This window comes from Rhyacophila brunnea, unplaced genomic scaffold (genome assembly GCF_057557595.1).
Source record: "Rhyacophila brunnea isolate RB1 unplaced genomic scaffold, BYU_Rbru_1.0 scaffold_21, whole genome shotgun sequence".
NCBI lineage: Eukaryota > Metazoa > Arthropoda > Insecta > Trichoptera > Rhyacophilidae > Rhyacophila > Rhyacophila brunnea.
The window spans coordinates 22,213,503-22,239,988 of NW_028232871.1; the positions used below are offsets into that span (position 1 = coordinate 22,213,503).

The 26,486-nt window shown below is 34.0% G+C and overlaps 2 protein-coding genes across 2 annotated transcripts; both read right to left on the reverse strand.

Moving 5' to 3' along the window:
- Positions 1 to 464: 464 nt before the first annotated feature.
- mbt (serine/threonine-protein kinase PAK mbt) lies at positions 465 to 14,530 on the reverse strand. Its single transcript, XM_085948957.1, has 8 exons — positions 14,226 to 14,530; positions 13,923 to 14,088; positions 8,661 to 9,315; positions 5,769 to 5,986; positions 4,106 to 4,297; positions 3,532 to 3,831; positions 2,554 to 2,718; positions 465 to 2,213 (listed from the first exon to the last, which is right to left on the reverse strand). The coding sequence occupies exons 2-8, from the start codon at positions 14,061 to 14,063 to the stop codon at positions 1,995 to 1,997; spliced, it is 1,890 nt and encodes a 629-aa protein (XP_085805083.1). The 5' UTR covers positions 14,064 to 14,088; positions 14,226 to 14,530; the 3' UTR covers positions 465 to 1,994.
- Positions 14,531 to 15,834: 1,304 nt separating this feature from the next.
- On the reverse strand, positions 15,835 to 24,801 carry LOC147070855 (CWF19-like protein 2 homolog). The gene is made up of 6 exons (XM_085948956.1): positions 24,587 to 24,801; positions 24,345 to 24,509; positions 19,832 to 20,773; positions 19,129 to 19,512; positions 17,673 to 18,011; positions 15,835 to 16,845 (listed from the first exon to the last, which is right to left on the reverse strand). Exons 1-6 carry the CDS (start codon positions 24,623 to 24,625, stop codon positions 16,711 to 16,713), a joined length of 2,004 nt encoding a protein of 667 aa, XP_085805082.1. The 5' UTR covers positions 24,626 to 24,801; the 3' UTR covers positions 15,835 to 16,710.
- Positions 24,802 to 26,486: the final 1,685 nt, after the last annotated feature.

The following is a 26,486-nucleotide window of genomic DNA, read 5'->3' on the forward strand; positions in this document are numbered from 1 at the left end:
GTTTTTTAAAGTTTAATCTTTGGCCATCATGTAGGTCACAAAAATATCCATCTAACTACATATTATCTAACTCAAAAATTTTCAAAAACCGTTTTAGGGGCTTTTGAAACTAGGCGCTTCACATATTGTTGGTTCATTTTTTTTTTTAAATTCATTAAGACCTCCCTAAACTAAACTATAATAGATAAAAAATATTATTCCATCTATAAAATATCCAAAGTAATGTATGATTTAATTGCATAATTTTAAATATTTTATAGATAGACAAGTATTTTTTGACTATTACCAATTATGGCTTGGTTTCGCAGGGTTTAATTGAATTTAAAACAATTAACCAACACCATCTGTAAATTGTAGTCTTATTTCAATGAAAACAAATACATATGACTGACAAAGTTTAGTGTGCACTATTTATGACGGATATTAACAGCCTACCTCCACCCTTCGCCACTGATCTATGGTCAGTTTTGACAAGAATATACCATTTATATACCACAATAATGAAACTGAATACAGTGTAAGTTTTACTGAATAAAGGAATACAGAACTTATTACAGTAAAAAGACTTCTTTGGATGTGCAATAACCGCTGTTTGTGAAGATAAAAATACATACATATATAATTTAATCGTCAGTTTTGACAATCTTGCATGACTCGTAGGCAGGGGTGATGCGTAAGAGGAATACAATGACCGGTTAATACAATGGAATGATACTGTTTAAACACTATTGTACCGATAATTATTATAATATCTAGGTATCCCTCGTCAGAAAACAACTTAATGAAGCTAAATGACAGCAAATGTCATGTTAGTTTCCAATGAATATAGTAAATTCGAATTTTCGAAAAACGGCAACGTGACTATTTGTCATCAAAATCTAGAACCAACCTCACATGTTTTAATAAACATACATAATACGTACAATTTAAAAAATGAGCACTTGAAATCTTGATTTTTAATTATTTATATCAGCATTTCAATCGAGCAAAAGTCTTATAAATTTGAAGAACCAATCGATTTAAAAAGGGATACCTGTATTTGTGAGGTGCAAAATTTTATCGTGTTGGTAATAATTTATAACAATTAATTTGTACTTATAATTTATAAAAACTGGCTCTAATGCGTTTAATTTCACTATGGCTGTTATTATAATATAATAATATGTAATACATTACAGGCAAGACAGAAGGCTTAAAAAAGTAGACATTTTTATATTGACGGCAATTCGGTTAAAAGCTATTATGTCGCTTACCACACAGGTTGAAATGTATGTGGAAATTGATTAAGTAATAATAATTATTCAAAGATAAATGTATCATTATTTATATTCAAATACTAGTTTGGATTAAATTTAAAAACATGATTGATTTATTAAAATATGGCCTTCAATGATAAAATGTGTATAATAATTTTTAATGCTCATATTACACGAATAAACTCATAAAAATTTCAATCTGAATCAGTTATGACAATCTGGAGTGAAATAGAAATGGTTCTATTCTTGGCCAATTAGATTCGACAACTGAGTCAACAAACCTGAGAATATCAAAAAGGCGTTGCCGTAGCCATGCCAGCTGTCATATTGACGTTTGCCTTAAAAATTCTTGTTTTCCTGTTATGCATCACTGATTCAACAGACGTTAATTACATAAAACAAAATTATAGTAAATACAATCAGTAAATTGTTGTTTGTCCAATAGTTTGCAGTGACAATTTAGCTAATAAGGCACACTGTATAAGATTAATTTGATGTATAATCTTTGAATTGCTTCCATTGAGACTTACTGTACCTAATTTAAAAAAACCCCATAAACGATGAGTTTGCTGAAACAGCAACTGAAGTAGATTTGAGGTTGACTAAATCGATTGTTTTTTATCATTCTATACATTTGATTAGATGCTGTTTCTAACTTCTAATGACATAATCGTAACGGCATTAAGGCATTTTGTATAAATATATGGATCGGAACGATTAACGGATGACAGACGATGTTCACTGTGGATGTGCGGGGCGGCGCTGCCTCATGAGGGGCACAAGCAGGGCGGGGCTTCCGGCGTTGCGGAGGAAAGAGTGCTGCAGGAGGAGGGCGGCAGGGGCTCGCTGGGCGGGTTCCCTCACCAGCGCCGCTTCCAGGAAGCTGGTGAGGCGGGCAGAGGCACGTGCCCCGTTGCGCAGTTTGGGCGGTGGCATTAGACGGATCCGACGCATTGCCTAATACAAAAAAATACCACTCGTTAAATGTTATTACATTCTTTAACGGCAATTTAGGTGTCTCATTATTTTTTGGAACATATTATCTCATCGATAATTATGTGATGTTATGAAGAGAGATAGATACTTGCAATGTCTGAAAGTTTCTTGTCATAACAACAATGTATATTGCAACCAATTTTAGAGGCCAGATGCAGAGATGACTTTATTAAATGCCCTCAACAGCCATAAACAGCTGAAAGCCATTTAGTAACTAATAAATAATAGAAGCATTTAACTCCATATGTAATTGTTTTTAAGTAATAATTAGAATAAAATACAGTCAAGTCCATGTAATTACCTGCAATGGTGGTTCATCGAAGAAAGGAGGTTCCCCATCCACCATCTCAATGACCATTATACCGAGTGACCATACGTCCACCTCTGGACCGTACGGTAGCCTGGATATCACCTCAGGTGGCATCCAGTAAGGTGTTCCTACCAAAGATTTTCTCTTTGGAACTTCCTGTGAAAGATTTCAATTATGGATAAGTAATCTAATAATATTTAGGTGTACATAAAACTCTAAAGTAATCTTTTATGCCAAGCATGTCCAACGCGTCAATCGCGGATGGATTTCTGTCGATAGGCCTATAGGAATTTAATCATGAAAATGGTGTTAAACAGACAATTATATAGCTGAAATTTTTTCTATTATTCAGGAGTTGGACTTAATAATAGAGGTTAAAAGTAGAGTAGGTGAATGCCATTTCCACTCAAATCTAATTTGGAAAACATAGAAATTGCAGTAACAGTGAAAATTACTCATGACATAAATTTTGAAAAATCACATTTTTCTGAAAGCACAGACAGGAGAAGAAAAATTTTGGAAGTTTGCGTCTAGACAATAATTCTACATTCATGTTGCAGTTCAACCCACTTGTGTAGATCTGCATTTTATCGGAAAATTAAGCATTATTCCAATATGACAGATATGAGCCTGGCTCTCACCCAATTACATAACATTACATCACCATGGTCAATCCTAAGAGGCTCATAATATGGGCCTCCACAGAGTGGCATTTCAGGTTTTGCGGTAGAAACTATCATTTATTATTATAATTACCATAAAATCAGTCAAATATTATAATATGTTTAATTTGAGTAACGTTAATGGGAGAGTGTGGTAGAACACTGCCAGTTTTGATGCTGGATAGTAGAGCCACGCACAGCCTATTTCAAGTTAGACATGACTGTTTTATACTGATTGACATAATCAGTTTTAAAATATCAATTTTACAGTTATCAATTATTGTACAAATAAAATAAATGAACACACCTGCGAAACTTGGGCACAGAAACCAAAATCGGAGAGCTTAACTCTCCCGTCGGCCGCCAAGAGAATGGAATCGGATTTGATATCCCTGTGGATGACTCCCTGCGAGTGCAGGAAGGCCAGGGCTTTGAGGCACTGCTTGCACACGGTAGCGATTTGCTCCTCGTCCATACGCGAGTGCGTCACTATATCGGTGAGGGCACCACCTTCCAAGAACTCCATCACCACCCACAGCTCATCATTTACCAGGTACGAAGCGTACATTTCCACTATATTTGGGTGGTGATAATCTCTCATTATTACCTGCAAATGTCACATTGTTCGTCACATATTTCAAGTTTAAAATTTTTTATTTTTTAGAAACATCAATGTTTTATGTTCTGCAATCAATGAATACTAAAGTTAAAATACCGTGATTGAGAATAGAAAAACCCGAGGATCGCAGTCCTTAATAATAATTATTCCTGAGGTCTCCAGAATTCACAACATACTGAATGTAAAAAAAGGAAAAACCTTATACTGAATTATAAAAATTACTATAATGTCTTAGTAGATGCAGATTTATAAAAAAGCTTACCACTTCATTGAAAAGCAATTCTCTCCTCTGCTGTTTGCGCAAGTTCATTTTCTTTACGGCGACTCGTCTTCCCGTCGGCTTTTCTATGGCCGTGCAGACGGTCCCTGTGCTTCCCTCTCCGATCTTCACAAACCTTCCCAACATCTGGCGGGGATCTCCGGGAGACACCACCATTTGAAGAGCAGCCCGGAACTACAAACATAATAAATCATTCACCATGCTAATTCTTTCTATATTATGTTCATAAATATTCTGAACATTAATTATAGGAGTTTTTATCTACAATACAGAAGAGCACTGTTCCATCTATAAGCATACAAGCTTTTAAATGAGTGAACATGAGAAATTGATTGCCGCACATCCTGAAAAAGATTTGCGTATTGAAAAATTAATCGGCACTGATTACTTTTTTAAGTGAAAGTTATGTACCTATCTATCAACTCTATATTATGTACCATCTTAATTTTGGGTTTTCCCATGACAGTCTGCGCAAGAACATGTTACAGTGCATATCCAAAATTTATTGTATATACATGTAACATAAAAATTAGAGGGAATATTGCCGACGAGCATTAACACTCATGTTATTATAATAATTATGGTATGACGTGTTGAAGTTTCATAATTATGTATATTCAATAACAACATTATTGATTGTAACTTTATATCTAGGTTACACTAATTTATGATTATTATTTACAATTTACATTATCTATTATGTTTGTATGAATTACCCATTGCATTTTTTTTTGTTTAATTGAAATGTGATTACATTAAAATATATAGTTCACTGGGTTCACTATGTTAGTAACATTTACTTCATTGAGAATGTGAAAACAATATGAAAACTCAAATGCAAATTCATTATCCCCAAATCCCCACAGTTATGAATTAGCAGATAAATGCAAAAAAACTATAAAAACATATAAAAAACACAAGCGCAATACCGCACAGTTGTCAACTGTCACTTTCAATCCTTCAATCCCACACTCCTACGCTATTTCTGTCTTGCTCACGTGTCTTTTTCTTTTCTAAATGTATCCCAATCACCCTCGGGTAACGAGGAGCCCCTGTGCATCTTGAAATAACAGTCCCAAAGAGTTGTAAAGTGATTATTATCACCAGAATAATTGTAACACCCAGTAAAAAATATGACAGACTAAAAGAGACATGATAACTGACTACTTCTTGCAACTTGCACACATATATATTGATCTGAACTCAGAGAAGCCAACAAAATTACCTTCCGGATATCGCAGACAGACATGATTTATTTTCTAAAATGTAGACATAAATTTCATCAGATAAAGAAGCTTTTGCCAAACATGAAGCAAGCGGAATTATTGGATGCAATCGATTGTCAATTGCAGAGGATTTCTCAACCTCTCGAACGAAGAATCGTCTGTTATTGTTGAGTCATTCATGCCTTTGACAGATGGCAGTGGTGGTAACTTCAGGCAAAAGCACCAAACATGCTGCACCATTTCCAATTCAAGCGCAAACAATTTTTTCCACTCCAGAGTTTACATCTGTTTTATGAATCTCAATGTACCTATTACATATGTAAAATTGATGAGTTGCGATTCCACTAAGCTTGTACACATGTTCGAGCTGGCTAAAATAAATATAATGAATGTTGGCGATATTGCCAGCATCGCCATACCTGTTCGTGCGTCAGTCTTTGTTCATGCTTGGCTGCGAGTGCGGCGGACGGCTGTGCAGTTCCCTTCTTTATAATTCCTGGGTTGTGCTCGGGGATGTGAGGAGGGGGGAGGTTGGGCTGGTGCGAAGGTGCCATTTGCTGGGCGGGAGGATGTGCGGGGGGCAGGGGGGAGCCGTGGGGGTGCTGGGAGTAAGGAGACGACGTCATGTGACCATCCACTGCAACAATTGAAAACAGTTAATTTTCAAACCAAAAAGAAAAACTGTCAGTTAGGGACAGTGATTCCTAACTAGGTTTTCATTGGATCCTGGATTTCCACAAGTCGTGTTTCTTGGGTATTTAACCCTTTCGCTGCGAGCCATTTTCGCGGGAATTTATTTTCAGTCAACTGATCTGTTAAAACGGTCACTACAGCTAAAACAGATCGATTCCAAAATTAAAAAATAGATTACTAGATGAACTATATATCAGTTATTCCAAATGCACCAAGAAATAAACTATATTCGTTACATTCTCACTAAAATAAATCGAAGAAAGTGAAGACGCTAAAAATTATCCAAGCTTTGACCGCGCGTTCAAAATGGCGGCCGTCCAGTCTTCACATACATGGTTTCTACACATACTACCGAGCAATTCGACGCGTTTGTATTTGTTATACACAGGGCTGTGTTGAATACATGCTGCCGTGTAGTTGGTTACGGTCTATGACAGATATATTACTAAATCACTTGTGGAATAATCAGTGGGTTATCGCTTATCGCATTTAGTAAGTCGTAAACTCAAATTTTATTATCGTTTCAAATTCTGAACTTATATTTATTTTCGTCACCATAAAATAATGTTGTCATCCACTTATTCATTAGGATGTTTTGGAGAATAAAACACTAAAAATAATTACCGCACTGCTAAAATACTATTATAATATTATAATTTATGAGGCGCCATCGGCTTTTTAATTGTACAAAGGGCCTGTCGAATAATCGCCAGGCATGTGAACAGAGCTAACACAGTTTCGTGGCACATAAAAAATATAAATTATTACCCATTATAATAATGTAAATATCAAACATGGAACAATGAACAAAGCCAAACAACTGGAGAGCTGTGCATCGATAAAATATTTTCCAGCATTATTTCTTCGATAATATTATGTGGTAGTGACATTTTGGCGGGTGAAATAATTATTTCACATATATTTATAATGACAAAAAATACTAAAAACAAATCTTCAATATGTTTCTTTCGAGATCACAAATCACTAAGAAAAAATACATAACACTAACGTAATCATAATAATTAATTAAAAGGTAAATAAAAATATTATCGATGCACACTTTTCGATGCATGACCAATGTTTTGTTTTGATAACCCTGGTGACGCATCTAGTACACCCGTCTTCGCAATGGCGCGCGATTCAAACAACTGAATAACGAGTGTTCTTTTCAAAAATATATTTCCTTGTGTTTTACTTGACATTTTTATGATCTGTTGCCTGATATGTCTACCTAAAGGTTTGAACTAATTTTTAAAGCATATTATCCACAAGTGTCTCTTCTAGTTTGGTCAAAAATACGAGATAAAATCTATGGCATGTTTACATGCCATACGCAGTCTAAGGGTTAAAGACCTTACTCTATATCTATACTCTATAGCAGGGTTGGCGAATCTTTTTATGTACGCGTCCCAAAATTTCCCAAATACTATTTTTCAACTGTCTTGATGTGCCAATCAGTTTTACATGAGGAAAAAATAGTTTCTAAAAATACTATTAAAAAAATGATGATGTTCTAATTACCAAATTACCACTCACAGAACATAGCAGACGTATAGCTTTATCACTTTTTTCAATTACGCCATACATTCAGTCCACCAATTTTGAAACTATGTGAACCGAATTCAAACACTATTCCAGGGTTTGCGAACCTTTTTACGTATATGTGCCAAAATTTCCCAAATATTATTTTTCGACTGTCTGACGTGCCGAGCAGTTTTACATGGGGAAAAATAGTTTTAAAAATTCTATAAAAAAAATTATGATATTCTAGATACCACTCACGGAACATAGCACACATATAGCTTTATCATTTTTTTAATAATTACGCTATACATTCAGTATACCAATTTTGAAACTATCTGCCAGAATTACTACTACTACTAGCTTCACCAAGTATTTGTTTCATATTTGGTGCAGTCATTTTTGTGGGTAGAAATGAAATTGTTTGTCAATGTATTAATTAGTTTGGTTCTTATCGCATAAATCGACATTAGAATTGCTCCGATCAGATGAGGCATTCTCTCGCTACAGTGCTTTCAAGCATCTTAAAACGATCAAAATTAGAGGTTTGCGGCGCGGCATCCTCCGCCACCTGATGAGGTTAGTATGATAATATTATATATTACGCATAAAGTCTAACGACCAACCTATGCAATTATATATTTACATTAAACGTAATGCTTATTCTTCAAGAGTATTTGCCTACTATATTTTATACAATGCGATCTGTCTTTTATTATTATTATAGGTATTTTTTTTCTCTTCATACGCGTGCCATGCAAAATCATCTCACATGCCACCGGTGGCACGCATGCCATAGGTTCGCCACTCCTGCTCTATAGTAAGGCTGCGGCACTAAATTATTCTGGTGGTAGTGCTAGTTATTGCTTCAGATGCAATGGCGTAACCTGTTTGCAGTAATTAAAAATTTTCTATTACATTTTGCGTTTGATTTAATTAACATATAACCATTTTTGTAAATATGAAACAACAATAATCTATGTTGTTTTATTAACCTTTATGATAAAACATCTTCATATTTTTGACACTGATGTATTTTTTAGTCATATGCGGTTGATTAAACTAAAAAACTAATAACTTAATTAGAAGATACTTACGGGGACTGAGAAGGTTTCCATTTAAGCCACTACCGCTGCCATGAATGGGATTATGATGGCCCATGGCCTGCTGTTGTTGTGGTAATGAATTGGCATTCTGGTAAGACAGCATCTGCTGCTGAGAGGCGGTCGACCTCGCCCCCACACTGTCAGGGACATCCTGCTGACTGTGAATACTCGGAGAGTTCCTCAGGATATTGTCTTGATAGAGCTGTTGGTGCGATGCGGCGCTATCCTGAGCGTGCTGAGGATAGGCGTCGTGGTGATGCGGGTGTCGGTTGGTCCATTCCGGCTGCTGTTTCGACCCGTACGGCTGATCTCTCCGGAGAGACGGATACTGCGACGTCTGAGGCGGTTGGCTCTCTTCGGGAACGGAAGGCGGGACGTTGGCCTGGTTTCTGAGGTCCCTTCTCATCCGCGGCGGGCTGGAGCTCCGCAGGGAATTAGAGCGAGCCACGTGAGAATTTTTAGGTAACACTAGTCCATTTTTCAAATTAGGGTCGGGCAGGGCGGGGGTGACGGCGTTCGGCGGATGCGATCGGGGCTCGTTCACCCTGTGCTCCCCTCGGACTATCGTCTTCAAGTCTAATATTTCAGTGGGAGTGATCTCCGAAGGATCCACCAGGGGCAATGGACGATTTGTCGACTTTAATATCTGCAATGATTAATGCAATCCAGTTTATAATACAAATCTCTCATCAAAATTACAACGGGCAGTACTAAATGAGGTATGGTCAAAAGTCGATATTGATTTCACCAGATTTTATGCCGCTCCCATAATGAAAATTGGGAAACTTATTCTTATTCATATTACCTGTTGAAAGGTAAAACTGTTTATATGATTTTTCATTTATTGTACCGCAAACTTCATCACCTTATTTGCTTTTGATGTCTGTCAAACCGGCACATCAAAAATGTCTCATTCAATGCTTCATAAACAAGATATTATGATTTCTAATTCATATTGCATTGTGAATAATATGTACATCATTTTTTCTCTTTCAATATGCTAGAAATAGTCACTTGTGTGCCTTTCAGTGGCGAAGGGTGGAGGTAGGCTGTTAAGATTCGCTATAAATAGTGCACACTAAACTTTTTTAGTCATATGTATTTGTTTTTATTGAACTAAGACTACAATTTACAGATGGTGTTAGTTAGTTTTTAAAAATCAATTAAACCCTGCCTAAACGAAACCATAATAGTTTTGGTTTAATTTGGGCAATACGACAAAATTGTGCACACTTTTTCATTCATAGTTATTTGTTTTCATTGGATTAAAAATACATATAGCAAATATTGTTGGTTATTTTTTTAAGTTCATTAGGCTTTGCCTAAACCAAACTATAATAAATAAAAAATATTATTCTATTTAAAAAATATTCAAAGTTATGTATGATTTAATTACATAATTTTAGATATTTTATAGATAGACGAGTATTTGTTGACTATTATCAAATATGGCTTGGTTTCTCAGGGTTTAATTGAATTTTAAAAACTAACCAACACTATCTGTAAATTGTAGTCTTATTTCAACGAAAACAAATATCTATGTCTGAAAAAGTTTAATGTGCACTGTTTATGGCGGATCTTAACAGCCTACCTCCACCCTTCGCCACTGGTGCCTTTCATCATGTAAAATGTCTTATATTTATGATATACAAATGAGAAGCTTCTAGAATCCATAGCATCTCATTAATTTATAATAATTTAAACATTCACACAGTCACAAAATAAATACTACTACGAAGATATAGGACCTATCCAATGTTTATCAAAGGTAATAAAAGAGAATGACTGTTATGTGTAAAGTATTATTATTATAACTAAATAATTGGATATGTATGTACCAATTATAATTAACCTCGCCCTGTGAGCTTCATTAATATTGACACAATCTCTGTGTGACATTGTATTATAAAGAAGATATTGACGAAGAAAAAGTGAAAAGTCGATTCAACCGTCTGTTTGAAACATAGAAAGAAGTTTCCGTGAAAAATAGTATATTACACTCTCTTCGTTTTATTAATAGGTATTAATTAACTATCTAACTTTCAGCACCTAGGTGTTTGATTTCATTTGATTTTTTTTAATAGTAGGTATCTAAAAACAACGGAAAAATTCACATGTAATGAAATTATAATCTATGACTCAATATGCCGACATTGAAATTGCTTAGATGGCATTGCTAGACTATTCCGTCTATCACTTACAGAAATTTAATTATCATTTTTTGTATACCGATTATTGGGGGGCTGAGGACACAAGGAATCTTAGTACATGGATGAGAAAATTTACTTAAAAGGTTAAATATGTGATTGTAAATTTCACTATATTATTATCGACATTCTGTAAAAACTAAAATATGTGATATTCTCAAAAAAACTCATTATACTACAATTACATTACATTAATTGGACATACATATGCAGAAAAGATTCAATCCACAACCCACTAGTTTTGAGATATTTGAGGAATTGGATAAATAAAAAATCACAGTAAACTGCCAGCTTTTAAAAGTTATCGTAAATAATGGAATGAATATCTATCTTGCTAAAGATGTACAGTTTATTCGAAATTTACATTTCATTAATGAGTTATATAGTAATTTATTCGGTTGGATCATTATTGCTTAAATGTGTTTTTAGAATTTAAAATGTAAAAAGAATCCAATGAGAATTGGATCTTTTATGAATTTCTATTATGATTGGAAACATGCGTAAAAGATCCAATACATAACCTACGTTTTGTTGTATGTAGTACCTAACAACAGAAATTCTCGATCATTTTTTTTAATATCATGTAAAAATTTTGTTTTGTTGTTATCCAACAATTTTATTAAACAGGATATTTTTAAATAAAACAATTATTAAAATACAAAAAATCAGTGTGTGTACTTATGTACGCGCGTTAGAAGTTATATTTCTTTGGCGTAACCAAACAAAACTTGTGATAACCTAGATTCTTCGACTAGCTCTTAATTATCCTGTTAAATTACACACTCAAGAAAAAGGGCCGCTTATTGGAACGCCGTTGGTTTATTTCTATACACTTTAACTTATATTACTAAATTATATAATTATTTCTCTTTGTTTTTATTTTTCAAGGAACAACTGTCACTCTGACGTTTAATCGTTTGCTTACGTACGGAATTGCAACTGGCCGACAATAATAAATTCGTTGCCTAGGCAACGGAACAATTCTACTTGCTAACTTGCGTTTGTATACAACTGACTGATTCGCAGCTAACTTCATGCTGTCGCGCACTTTCGTAACGGTGTGCGCGCGCAGCTCTCAATTTCACTCTCTACCAAACGCCCCAAAAGAAGTATAACTTTAAAAATAAAAGAGGTTTATTTATATGAAACTTATTTGGTAAACAAACTATGAAAATGTTTTATTTAAAAAATATCAGAATGCTTCATCTTCTAGGACAAATTCTAATGGACCACCATAACCTCCGATGTCATCATTATAGTTTCTTCGCAATTTAAATTATCATTAAATGATTTAGCATCTGCAGGTATCAGATACATTATTGACTTAATATCGTTAAGTTTGGCAGACAATATAAATTTCCCTGTGCCACAGTGGAATCAAATGCTCAAAATGGATTTTTACCAGCCTGCCCTTCACGATTCGCTTTAAGCAAACTTCTGCTTCGGAACCGTCCATTTTTATGAAAATATAAAAGGGTTGGTCTTTTTTTATACAATTTTCCCTGGTTATTAGGGATCCAATGCCATAGACAAAATGTTGCCATTGCGAAAGTTAGTTTCAAGAAAGATCCAAAGCCAATTGGATCTTTTCTACAAAAATGTATGTCATTGGAATCAATACCAATTATTACTGGACTCGGGGTTTCGTATACAAATATATGGTTATGGAGTTAAATGCATGATCTAACAATGTTACAATTTTTTTGGAATTACATCATTTGCAAGACGGGTTGATATTAACAACGGCCAATAGATGGTATTCAAAGTCAATTTTCGATTAAAACGGAGTTACACATTTTTCTAGTTTCAACGTCAATGTGTGAATCATTTCTCACACATTACACAATTACATTGGTCACTTGTGCTTCCTGGATCAATTTCCTGGGAAAATTTAAATAGAGAAAGAGAGTCTGCATTTGGCCATTTTTTCGTTAGCAAGAAGAACGCATCGCAGTGCATGCGTAGCGTGCCCATTGCCTGCCTCAAACCGGTTTCAAAATGGACATTTTTCGTGATGAATGTGCACGTAACTCCACCATTGATGGATTTCTGTTCAACATTACGTCAGTGTTGCCAATCGAATGTTTCCGCGAAAAATGTATATTAGTAAATTATACTATAAATTCATGCCAAATAAGCCAAAATACTATAATGTTTACATCTTTGTGTTAAAATCAGCATTATAAAAAGATGAGACCACAGCCACCGTGAAAAATTGAAAACTATTTGACGTACAAGTGTATTGGTGCGGTGTGTAACACACTTTTAACCTAATAGCGCCTGTACACGTGCATGGATTTAATTGTATCAATAGTATGTATTTTAAACTATCACGATAATAGCTGTTTACATATAAAAGTGCCGACTGTCTCGCCAATCTCATTCTTCAGGAGTAAGTGAGACACGATGTTGTCATTGTATGGTGCTATTTGACAGGTTGTGAAAATCGGTAGAGGTCAAAATGAGTCTGCGCGGTGTACTTCGTTTTTATTCTGACAGTTTGCATGCAATCTTGCAACTTACATGGTAATACATAACAATTTTTTTTATTATGGTCAATAATACATACTGTCAATAGTAAATCCATGCACGTGTAAACGGGGTATACAGTGTGCGCAAAACTACTCAGTGTTTAAACCAAAATTTAAAAGTTGAAGTGAAGTGGAAGATGATTTGATTAAATGTAAATGTAGATTATAAGAACTGATTTTAGGCATACTTAATCAACTAAACAGGTCATCAAACATAAACACTAGGTACTGTTGCTAGGATACATACCATAAATTTCTTTCTGGTTACCATTAGTATATTATTGGAGTATTAAGTATCTACTTTATAGAATAGAAAACCTCAGATACCTAACTTGTATTTAAATCAATCAATATTCTACCAGAAAAGATCATGTTTTGGACTGCAATAATATAAATCGAGATGTTGCAATATAATAAATAATAATATATCGAATTGATTATTTCGATCGACTCATATTATTTACCAAATATTATGAAAGCGATACGCATGATAAAATAATACGTGACATGTTTACCTGATTATTTCCAACAATTGACGCCCATTGCAATGGGAGGCCGACGTATTTTCCTTCTCTTTTGTCAAATCCAGTATGAACACGGTGCTCGAAATTACTGGGCGGAGAGATCAAGGGCTTTTTCTTCTTTTTGGAAAACATCTCGAGTGTTTTAGAGTCAGAAATCCTACAAGAAAAGATAAACTGTGCAAATATTGTTATCTTTTAATTAGATTAAGTGTTGTCAAAACGTACACTTAATATAGGTTAGGTGTTTGTTAAAACTTTCTTTTTAGTAGACGGTTTTGAAATATTACTACTTACAAAGATTTTCCGAATTATTCGTCAAATTACACCGGCCGAATCAATGAAATACACGATTTATAAACAAACTTTCAAAAACTTGTAGCCATGTTGACAGTTCTCATTTAGATTTTTGTTTTATATAGTAAGGGTTGCTCTCAGGAATAATTAGCTTCATTTTACTATTATTAGAGACACTTGTTAAAAGTTGAGATATTTGGTTAAGTCTTTAATTAACAATTAACAGGTCAAAAAACAGTTAAAACGACACATCCCATTCTGAACACAAACAACTCACACGATATGCCATCGATATGCGATATATCGCCGACGGTCACGCATTCTCGTGGGAAAGTCGTGCACCTGTAAAGGAATGCAGGCCAAGTTCGAATGGATGAAACGGTACAAGGCTGGAATTATTTAGTTACAAAAAAAACAAAAATTGCACTGTCCCTTAAAAAACAATTTCATTCATAATGTATATCAAATGATAACTTATTTAATTTTGTTAATATTGAAAGAAAATTAAGATTAAAAATTTCTGAAATTCAAAAAAATCATAAATTCTGCATTATGGCCTGTAGCAGTGGTGCCAATAAAACAAATGGAGTGCTACAAAAAACGAGCTTATAGTACATTCTCTTTGTAGGATGTACTATAAGTTAGTCAAGGTATAGCAAAGTTTATGTTAATTAAATTGACCATAGTCGAAAAACGAAGTAAAAAAATTTATGGTAGGTACCTACAAATGGCTTGCGGTGACTTTTGCTTGTAGGAATGCTGTTAGTAAAATACCTACCTACATAATGTCGTCTACTTAGGGCTGACATACCGCTTCAAGTTGCCTACATGTGTATTATATTCTCTATGCACATCTGGCAAACCAAACTGACCTAGTATCTACCTCAACACGGAATCTTAAGTAATATTTTAGTCTATATCGCTAATATACCTAACTAATTGAATCATGGTAAGCAGTTGATGTATATTATGGTGTGTGGTATTGCGGAGTGCTAGTTCCTAAACATATTGACGAAGGTAATATTCTTAACATAGAATATATCTATATAATAACTAGTAATTATAGAAATTTGATGCAATATAATTATAGTGAAGAACTTTAAATACGTAATATTATTATATAAATAATTCATCAAATATTTCTGATGCTCCATATCTACAGCATCTATGTACTGGACGCCACTGGTTGGATGGTATGAATAAAAAGAAAAATTCACTATAGCTACTAATTTAATTGGTTATAAGCTCGAATTATTTTGTGGTTAAATAAATTGATTAATAAACTATGTATCATTATGATTTTCTATTATCACATTCATTGTTCATTTTCTTCAATATTGCAGTGAATAGGTAATGGTGTTTTGAATAAGCTTGTGAATCCATCTGCTCACGCTATTGTCCTGGCACGGAGTTAACCAATCTTTACATCGGGGCTGTGGGGTTTGTTTTTTTTAAATATCCCACTCCAATTCTGATTTTAACAATTTAATAGAAAAATAGCATTGTAAACTTAATTTTTTTTCTCAATTTGTTAAAATCAGAGACATGGAGAATTTAAAAATGAATATGGGGGAATTATAAATGAATTCAAAATAATAAAAAAAGAAAATTAGTATAAGTGTTTTATTCAATTTTTTAAAATTATTGTTTTCATCTACCTTACCGGTTGGACAGTACTCAATCCAATTGTCAAATAATATTTACACTTATGGAAGAAGAGGTAGTTATAAAAATTCAAAAATTATAACAATAAAAGATGCTACATAATTAATTATTTTCAAGTAAATCTGAATAATACCTAATTTGTACTCTAGTGTGATGCCATTGCATGTTTGAATAGTCATGACTACATTTTTGTATTCGAAATTAAAATTTCAAAATATAAAATTGAAAATGTGGAATTTCACATTAAAACTAGATATAGCACAACTTTTATATTTTAACCCGGCCACATATCACGTCATAATAATCCCATCAGGTCCGGGGGTGGATTTACCGGTATACTGAATGCACGCAGTAGGGGGCCATGCCGACAAGGGGCCGGCAAATAGCTAATTTTGTTTGAAAATTGCTAATTGCTAATTTAGTGCTAATTTAGTGAAAAACTTGCTAATTTAGTTTGAAAAATATGACGATGTTGTTTATACAATATTATATAACTATATAAACAAATTGAATCTTGACTGCCAGATCGTAAGAAGAACTTATGGGAAATATACAAACGTCCACAGTGGGTTTGGGGGCCTCTGTTCAGGTCTTACACGTACATCTCTACCCATGCCCCACTTGCATCCATTCACACTACATAGAATAAAATATAGAAGTCTCACTACACAATACCTCCATTGTCACTGGTTTGCATTTAATTTGACAAATTGTGTAAGTCGCAACACTATAAAGTATTTGATCATGAGTAATTTTTTATTAAAAGAACATTATACAAAAACAAATGAACCAAGTAATAGAATTATTGAAATTAGTTAATTTAAGTAGGTGTACAATTGAATGGTTTCCACATTTCGGTGAATTGTAAAACTTTCTTTCTTTGTGCCTCAAAGTTTTCCATATGCGGTTTTCTCCAAAGACTGTGATGTAAATCCAGCATCCCACCAATTATTTCCTAAAAATGTACAAAAATATAAAGTTATTTAAAAAAAAGAAGGTGTATGGTGAGCACACGTGACAGGTATAAGACTATTTATTTTGGTCTCCATTTTCATGATCTTCAACATCATTGTCATCAATGTACAAAATTCTCATCATCACTGGAAGTGAACCATCTATTTTCCCTGCCATTATGGTTATGCAGTCTTCGTGACATATTTTTTTTATGTAAAAGACAAAATAAGTAAGTATTATTGCTTGTCGGACAATTTGAATGCATGATGTACTGTGTCAATCAGCGATTTTTATATTTATATACTCGAAATCAAAGCAATATGTCTTTCTCTGTTATATCTTATCAAGTGGTTATGTTCTCAAAAATTTTCTCTTCTTCCAGGGCCTTGATCAGAGTGCTTGACTGTCTACTAAATAGTCAGCGGGTCAAGGCTGATCGTAGCGTACATGGGCGCTTTTTGTTTTTCGATTTTCAGATTAACTATGACGGCTGTCCATTACTCATCAGCCAGATTCACTCTATCAATAAAATTGATGTACCCTCGTGTAAAAAAAAATATCTTGAAATAGTAACCAACAACATCATGAATCTGGAGAATGGTCAATGAAAATCTCATTACCACAAATTTAATACTGTACGGTTCACGATTAAACCAGTGACACAATACGACACTTTCACAGATTGGGACAACAATCTTTCTGAATACCTATGCTCAAAGACCATTAATTTCCGACAGTTTTAAAAAGCTCTGATAAATTATCTAAAGTTTTCCAGTACTTAATGCAAGATAATATTATGTATAAATATAATATGCTATATTTTATTACCTGTGCAAAATTTTTAGGGAATAGTTCTTGGTCTTCAATGACATGCGCGAATCCTGGATCCATTCCGAAATCAACCCAAAAATAGGGCAAACCTTTTGGAATCCCTCTGCGTATGTCTTTGTTCTTTAGATCCACAACTTTTTTATTAGTGGACCACTCGGCTTCACATTCGAGAAGTGCCTTCTTAAAATAAATTGGGGCAGAGTCCCCGACATCTCTCGGTAACGGTACACACTCAATCACCATGTGCGGGTGTTTGTGTAAATAATAAGCTGTCTCAAAGAATACAACGTCTTCATCTCTTGAATTGAACATGTTTGTTAATGCTTTCCGGTACATCTGAAAGGTTTGTTTTAGATGGTAAATTAAATATTCTGATTGCATATAAAATTATTGTCGAACACCGGATAAAGGTTGTAAAGTTGTAATGTTTAAATAAAATAATATCGCCAAATGAAAATTAAATGTTTAGGCAAATATTCAATGTTGGTGATGTATATATTATAATATATCTTTACAATATGAAAGTTGTTATAATTAATTGAAGTGAATTTGTTTCAATAGGCCATTAATCTTTTCTAATCAGTACTTCTTTCTATTCAACAAAATGTGAAAATAGCGTTCAGTTAGTTTGAATATCCGGCTACAAAAGCAAATTTACGAGCATATAACGTTTCCAAATAAATAGACAATATCGCCACCACTATAAACTAAACATATTTGTAATATACTTTTATTAAAGTTTTTTTTTCTGATGCAATGTTTAAATTATTAAAACACACGGGATTTCTGGAATATTTTTAAAATGGTTGATTTGGTAACCGGAGCAAAATTAATTTCTTGTAAGTTGGCGCATTGAAATTGAGAAATGCCAGTTTCTTTACAGCCGCTATCTTTATTGCGACATTTTCATAAAAGTTATGCGTTTGACATAAATCTGCATATATCCGTGAACGTGCCAAATATGTGAATAATTATTGTGATGCAATTCTATATTGAGAAGCCATTTGACTGTCTAGTAAATTTATCTTTGCTACCCGGAGCAGTTCGGTGGAGTTGCACTTTTACCAATCACGAAGATTCTTAAACCTGAAATGCGGTGTCGTCCTCTACTATGTTTACCATTGATCTTTCCTTACATAACAAGTCGGGGAATGATGTACTTTTGCCCTCTCATAATGTGGTCGAAAACAGAAGCAATAGGGTAGCAAACAATAGAGCAAATATCACCCTGATGGTGGCCGACCTGCATTAATGGATGGCATGATAAGAAAAGTAAATTTATAATTATGTCAAAATACATGCTGGCGGTTTTTGACATACAAAATGAATTGCAGTTAATTTAAACAGTAGTCCATGAGTCCTTTTCTTTTGATTCAATTTTATATATCTAGGCTGCGTAAAATAGAGAAAGTTTTATTCAACATCTCTGGTATTTTACTAAACAAATCATTACCAGTATTTCACTCCATACATCTTCATCGGCAAAGGTGGAAGATTGTACATGAGTATTGGTCGATATTATACAATGCCCATCTGTCAAAGACTTCCTAGGAGGTAAAGAGATGTACGCTTTGCTACCCAGATTGACGATCATGTGCTTGATCATCTTGCTGGATTCGATGCAGTGGTCGCAATTGTCAAGAGAACGCTGAATGCTCTTGTGTTGCGAAATTGCCTTGTTCATATTGTGGGCATCTGTTTTGGCGTCGGACTTCACCTTCATAATGTTTTCAGCGAATATATCTTCTAAATCGTCGTTGGGATTTCGGTGTTTTGAAATAATATCGGCAAACTGCTCTTCACTTTCGTTGGCGTTTTCATATTTCTCCTTTTGGAACTAAAATAATAATAATTGATAATTCAATCAAAATATCACTTTACTATTAATAATTATAAAAACATAGAGTAAACTTATGTTATGTGGTTGTGAATTGTATATTTTTTCTTTACCACTGTCTAGTAATATGCAATGATCATAAACATATTACTAATACCAACGATCGATGGTTGAAGTTTTGGGTTTGTTATTTGTTTGAATTTTGGCATCTGTCCTACGGGATAAATTATATTCTCAAACAAACTCTCATTAAAGTAACATAATTATATAAAAAAAACCAAAAATTTCATGTAGGTACAAAAAACTTTAAAATATTTACCATATCCTTCAATGAATAATTATCATCATCGGCAAAGAATCTCATCCTTTCACCACCCGAAGAATGAGTCTCTTTTGTCTTCTTCCCGCCTTTACTCCTGCTGTCTCCGGCATGAAGACTTTTAGTCAGAGGCCTCGTGTTTCCTTTATCGTCTGTCATCGTCAGCATGACTGCATTATCTTTCTTATTCGTTGGGGGACCTTCAGGATGTTCTTTTTTATAAAGTCTTGCTCTCTCAAGCTTGGCAGTCAGGTCTGCTACAGTTTTAGTGTTTCCCAAGATTTCAGCTTTGACGATTTTTGCTCCCAGTGCATTCATTTCTTGATCGGTTAAATAATGGATGCTCTCCCCGTCGTCTTCAATTATACATTCTGAATCCGGCACTTTATTGAACGATCCCACGTCTTCTAGTTGTTTTTCAGATGTGTTAAATGATTTAATGTTCTTATCAATTTCTACATTTGGTGACCTACTTCTGCTTCGATTCGTTTCAGATTTTTTTTGCCAATTCTTTTTGGAAGACTCATAACTTTGTCTACCTTCTCTTCTGTATTCTTTGCCACTCCTTACTTTTGTCTCGGGTATACGATCATCATCAGGTCGTCTAAATTTGGATTCTTTGCCGTGACCGCTTCTATCTCTGCTGTACGATACACTTCTATCTGAGACGGGTGCAGTAATTCTGCTGTCAGATTTAGGATCAGTTGGAGGCAATCCGCTTCCTCCATTCTTCCAGTAAGGATTTAATTCTCGGCTACATTGGGAAGGGACGTATGCATCAATTTGAGCTTTCTCTTTAGGCTTGTCAGGTTTCAAGTCCTTGCGCGTGAACGTTGAAAAACTGCCAGTCATTTGCATCCAGTCGTCTCTGGGCTCGACTGCAGGCGGTTTTGATTCTATAGGTTTTTCCACCCAACTGTCACTTTCATCCGAGGTAGATGACTAAAACAAATTTGAAGAAAATGATTTAACGTTTTTGTGACTTTATGACATCCAGATTGTTTATTTATCTCCTTAGTTAATATGATATCAGGTTATTATTAAAAATGCATGATATATTTCATCTAAATCAGTGTAGGAGTGATCCAGGTGGGCAGTAGCCTCGGAACCAATTGGGGTGCATTAAATATAAATAAGGGGGTGGTGGAAGCAAAAAGAAAGCAGAAGAAAATTTAAAAAAACTGTTGAAACATATTTCATGTATAACATAGAGATGGACATTACTAAATTAATAGCAGTGTACTAAGTGCATCCTTCTCATTAGGATTATTTTTAATTCGTAATTATTATTCAAATAAGTTTCGTTATCTCAGTTTTCTATGTTTAATATGAATGTCACTATAGTGGATTGTAATAAATAATTTTATAACTAAAGCATCGGGGCATCTTATTTACGACATCTATTTTAAAATGTTCTGTACATAGAAATTATAGATAGATAATATAACGCGAATTTGTCACTGCATCTTTCTGGATTGAGAATCCCTGTTAATAGATTGTGAGGGTAGCAAGCATTTCTTAAAAAGGGCTGGTTTGAATCTCTTATCTATCTCTACTTGTTAATAAAACTACTGGACCAATATTGATGAAACATGCATAGCTCATAGAGTACACTTTGGGTACAAATTTCATTGAGTTTCATCTTCTTTGGGTGCTCCAAACATGGACTTCTCATGCAATCTTCTTCCAAAAAACAAACTTTTTTATTTTTTAGAGATCCAGTGGTTACTTGGTGGTAATTCATAATAATTTATAAAATCTATATTTGGTGAATGAATATCAAGTGATATACTTTATACACAATATATTATGTAGATACGCAGGAATTAGGCAGGGGGATTATTGTTACCGTTGTCATTTTCTACTGCTCTATGAAGCCTATTGCATCGCTCAGTGGCGAAGGATGGAGGGTGGAGGTAGGCTGTGGACATCTGACATAACTAGTGCACGCTAAATATTGTCAAACATACTTATTTTGTTTCATTGAACTAATACTACAAATTGAAGATGGTGTTGGTTCAATTAAACTCTGCCTAAACCAAATCCTATAAAATAAAAACAGAATTGGATTCCTGTCTAGAAAAAGCGTGTAATCGCGATAACAACACTTTTTAAAATTTAAGTGTCTTAGAACCAGTCAAAAATCATTATTTTAATCTTTGGAACAGATTTCATTATAAATCTTAGAGTGGTTACATGCAGCACATATTACATTAGATATTTGTGAACTACCATGTCATGCTAAATCGATATTATCTCAAAACAAAGACTTCAGGATAACACTACTTTTCTGGAGGGGGGCTCAATTATCAAAAGGATAATATATTCAATATACTCATGTCTCTTTTTATATGGTTTATATTTGATGTGAATTCTAAAAAAAATATATTTGAGGCGCCGAGTGCCAAAGGAGCTCAAGCGCCAATTTTACGATTTTTGACATTTGAATGTAGGTTTTTTCTATAAATCGATATGTATCATGCCACAAAGTCTTATCGCTCAAATAATTATAGATATTTTACAGAGATTTATTTTCTGTGGCATAATTGTTTTGGTCGTTATGTCGGCACGCCACAGAAGCTTATCCGCCATTATACTATGAAGAGCGCGAGACCAAAACAGCTGTCAGATTTGTCTTATTGAATATACGTTCTCAACAGTGAAAAAAACTAAAAATGAGGTCAAGAAGGATTAGAAAAATAATTTTGATGTGTGTTAAACCTGTAAACGAGGAAAATCGCGGTAAATTTAACATGTTTTATCCGTTTTTCTTTCACATACGCTGTTGTTTAAAATATTTTAGATTACTTTTGAAATATGGTTATTAACGTCATTTTAGTAATTATGTCTACTAAACTTTTACTTCCACGAAGGAAAATAACTCTTATTTCTAATTTCATCTTGTTTTATATCCAATTACAATTGATATACACTAAAAAAAGTATTTAAAAAATCACCCGAATCCTTGAGACAAAAAAAAACAATCCAAAGGCTTTCAAATCATTGCTGTAATGGCAAAAACGTATTTAATATTATAAGGCAAATTTTATGCCAAACAAACTCATGTAACAATCATAACAAATTTGACCATTTTTCCAGTGTTTATTTGGCATAATAAAATTTGTTTATATCAAAATGTTTTTTTATTGCTATCCAAACCCTTACATTAAAACATTTTTTTTAAATGATTTATTTTTTTAAATTAATGCCATTATTTGAATTTGAAAATGTTTATGCCACAGAAGCTTATGCAACAAAAAAAAGTATCAAGTGCCACCTTTTTTCATTTTTCTATATGCCAAAGAGGCTCAAACACCATTTTTTTTGGAATCCAATAGATATTTTTCATTAAATATTATTGCAAATAATACTTTGATTTTTTTAAATTTGCTTTGCTTAAAAAATAATTGTCCATTTCAAAAATCAAGTTTTAAATTAAAAAAATAAATTCACTGAAAACTTGTCGGCCATTTTGTAGCACTTTTGTTAAATGGTGCTTGAGCTCCTTTGGCGCTCGGCGCCTCATTTGAATTATTAGCATATTATTTACATTCCGTGTGAAACCCGGTGTTTCCCCATTTGTCGCGAGACGATATTGCCATGTGCTTCGATGTTAAGGCAAGTAAGCCAAATCGACAGCGTTTTATGTAAACACGGGCCGTGGCCAGTACAATACAGCTAAAACCAAGTGAGATTGTGCGTCCCTGACCGATATCACCCTCTCTTCTTTCCAAAGTTCAGTGACTAGCATATTGTTTACATAACATTGAGCAATTGAATCAATGGACGCATACAAGCGGCACCTTTTGCCTTTTACAAAATAAATATGGGTCCATGAAATTTTATTTTAAATTGTATCTTTTCATTATTGTAAGTTTAAAATGTTTATTTTAGCCAGCTCGTACATCTAAACTCAACATCGTCTGTGGCACAGTCATAAATCAAACCTTCTAGGAACGTCGCGCCGATGTTTCATATTGAACCGCGCACATGGGTGCCTAGCGACAGTCACGCGTAACCTCTTAAAACGTTAAAATATACTCTGACTAGTGACTGGCGAGCTTTTCGTCTGTATAAAAATGACCGACTCATAGCCTGTGGGCACCACAACTCAGCCGTGCTGCGATATGTATGTGGAATCGCATGAAAGTTGTTGCAAGCAACAACAGCTGTTTTTCTCAAACTAAAATGTCGGATTCCACCAATATGCAAAGCGCCATTTGGTAACAAAGTAAGTTTTGTGAATAACGATGATGTCACATCGACGTATTCGACATGTTGCGAATGAGACATGTTTAGATGTGTTAGCCGGCTTAAAGTTGAATTTTTAATTGTGTCTTTTCATTATCGTAGAATGAAAACGCGGTTTCAAAAATTATGGATCGTATCTCTAATTTTTCAACGTGGCTAAGTCTTTTTATAGGTGATATTTTTGATGCGGTACCTGTGGAACGCATCTACCGCATAAAAAAGAGACCAAAGTGTATACAGTAGAGTAAATAAACAGAATTACCTCTGAGGATGAATGCCTTCTTTCTTTCTTTTTCGATTTCTTTTTTTTCTTTGACTTTTTTTCCTTCTTTCTTTTGTGTTTACTTCCCTCCCTGTGTGATTTTGTGTCATCACAATAATCATCATCGATCGAGTGGTATTTCTTGGATGGCACAATAATATCATCCTGCACAATATGAAAAACATATATTAGACGTATGAACAAATCGAATTTAATTTAACAATGGAATAATATATTCGTACTTCGAGTAACCTCTTTTTTGCATCTAATAATTTTGACATTATCGTTTCTCTTCACAAAAGTACAGCTTTTGATTTTTAAGAACTTGGAAGTCTTGAATTATAAATTATTTTGGTCTACTTATTATCCTCAATGTCTGATATTAATATTTATATTGTTTAAAATTTAATTTCCAGTCATTTTGACATTTCAATGACATTTGTATTCCATAAACAATACAACATTACAAAAAGTATATTAGTCTATGATTACAACTACTTATCTATGAGCGGAATGTACAATCTAAGATTTCGATCCTAAAGGATAAGTCGCCGAAAAGCATGAATTAGCTATAGACAATCCTGAGTATAGAGTTATGCTTCAAATAAACTCTATGACGATCGGTCATATATATGTCGATAAACCCATTTCTTATGTTGGCGTCCTGTGTCACAGAGTGTTAATAGGATGTCATAGCTGTCATAAAATATGTATGTATAATATGGCCATCCTCCCATGGCGCAACTAAAATCTGATGGAACTAGTTTGTGAAGGAACTCATAAACTGACCAATGTGATGCTTCGCACACAGCGCTACTGAAACCCAGTTGAAATAATAATCACATAACCTCAAACTGTCAAACTCAACTATCAACCGTGTTGTACAAAAACTGACAACACGCACGCTGCAGCGTTTACATACGGTTATTTTGATTTTCCAATTAATATTTAACCAATTTTGGTAAGAAAATATGATTTTTCACCGAAATCTAATGATGTTGGTACCACTGTTTTACGGTGACTGGAAACTTCAGAGACCGCGCGACTAGCATGTCGCATCTCTTCGCGACCGTTTTGAAGCTGAGAGATTCCAGTCTCGCCGTCAGCGAGCCGCCATTGAAATACATTAGCTAGATACTGGCTGTAATTTTAGTTTCAGTTCCGACGGACATAAGTTGCGCCGTGGGAGGATGGCCTATGTCGGAATGGCATAGATTTGATCATAGACACTAAAACGCTCTTAAGGTTCAAATAGACTATGTGACGATCGGGCACATATATGCTAAGAGCGTTTTAGTGTCTATGATCAAATCTATGCCATTCCGACATATTATGCATACATATTGTATGACAGCTATGACATCCTATTTACACTCTGTGACACAGGACTCCAACATAAGAAACGGGTTTTTCGACATATATATGAAAGATCGTCATATAGTGTATTTGAAGCATTAGCATATTATATGTGACCGATCGTCATATAGTCTATTTGAACCTTAAAGAGATTAGGCACCGTGCAATGTTTTTGGTAGATACCTACTTTCGATTCAAATATTTTTAAGAAGTGACATTAATTAAAAGTTATATCAATGAGCCGAAAAATATATAGTGATATTTGGTTGTGGATTTACAATAAATAATATAGGAATGATAGCAACATGGATATTCCATTAATCAATAAACAATTTGTTAGAGATGATCTTCAGAATATCCCCATCTTATTTTATTTTTTTAGTTATAATACAGTACATTTTTTTTAAACAGGCTAGATAAAATTGAAAGAAAGCAATTGTCTACTGCCTAATTACAGTCGATCTCGATTATTACGATCACAGAATTCTGATGTAATGAGGAAACATTCGTTGACATTTTAGTTGATGATTTTCTCCATGCATTTATTCACTTTTATAACAAGCAACTTATTGGACATACCAAGCTAAAATATCATCAAAAATTTTCTTAAACCTGTTAATATTGTATAGATCGTTTAAAAACATTCGACCCTAAGCAATAAAATCCGACCGGACATAATGCGATAGTATGTTCTTTCGCGGAAACGTACCGCTTCGCCCTGTGTCCAATAATAGAACTAAATTATCTGTAGGTCAGTGCTCGAAATAGAAAATTTCACGAACAGGA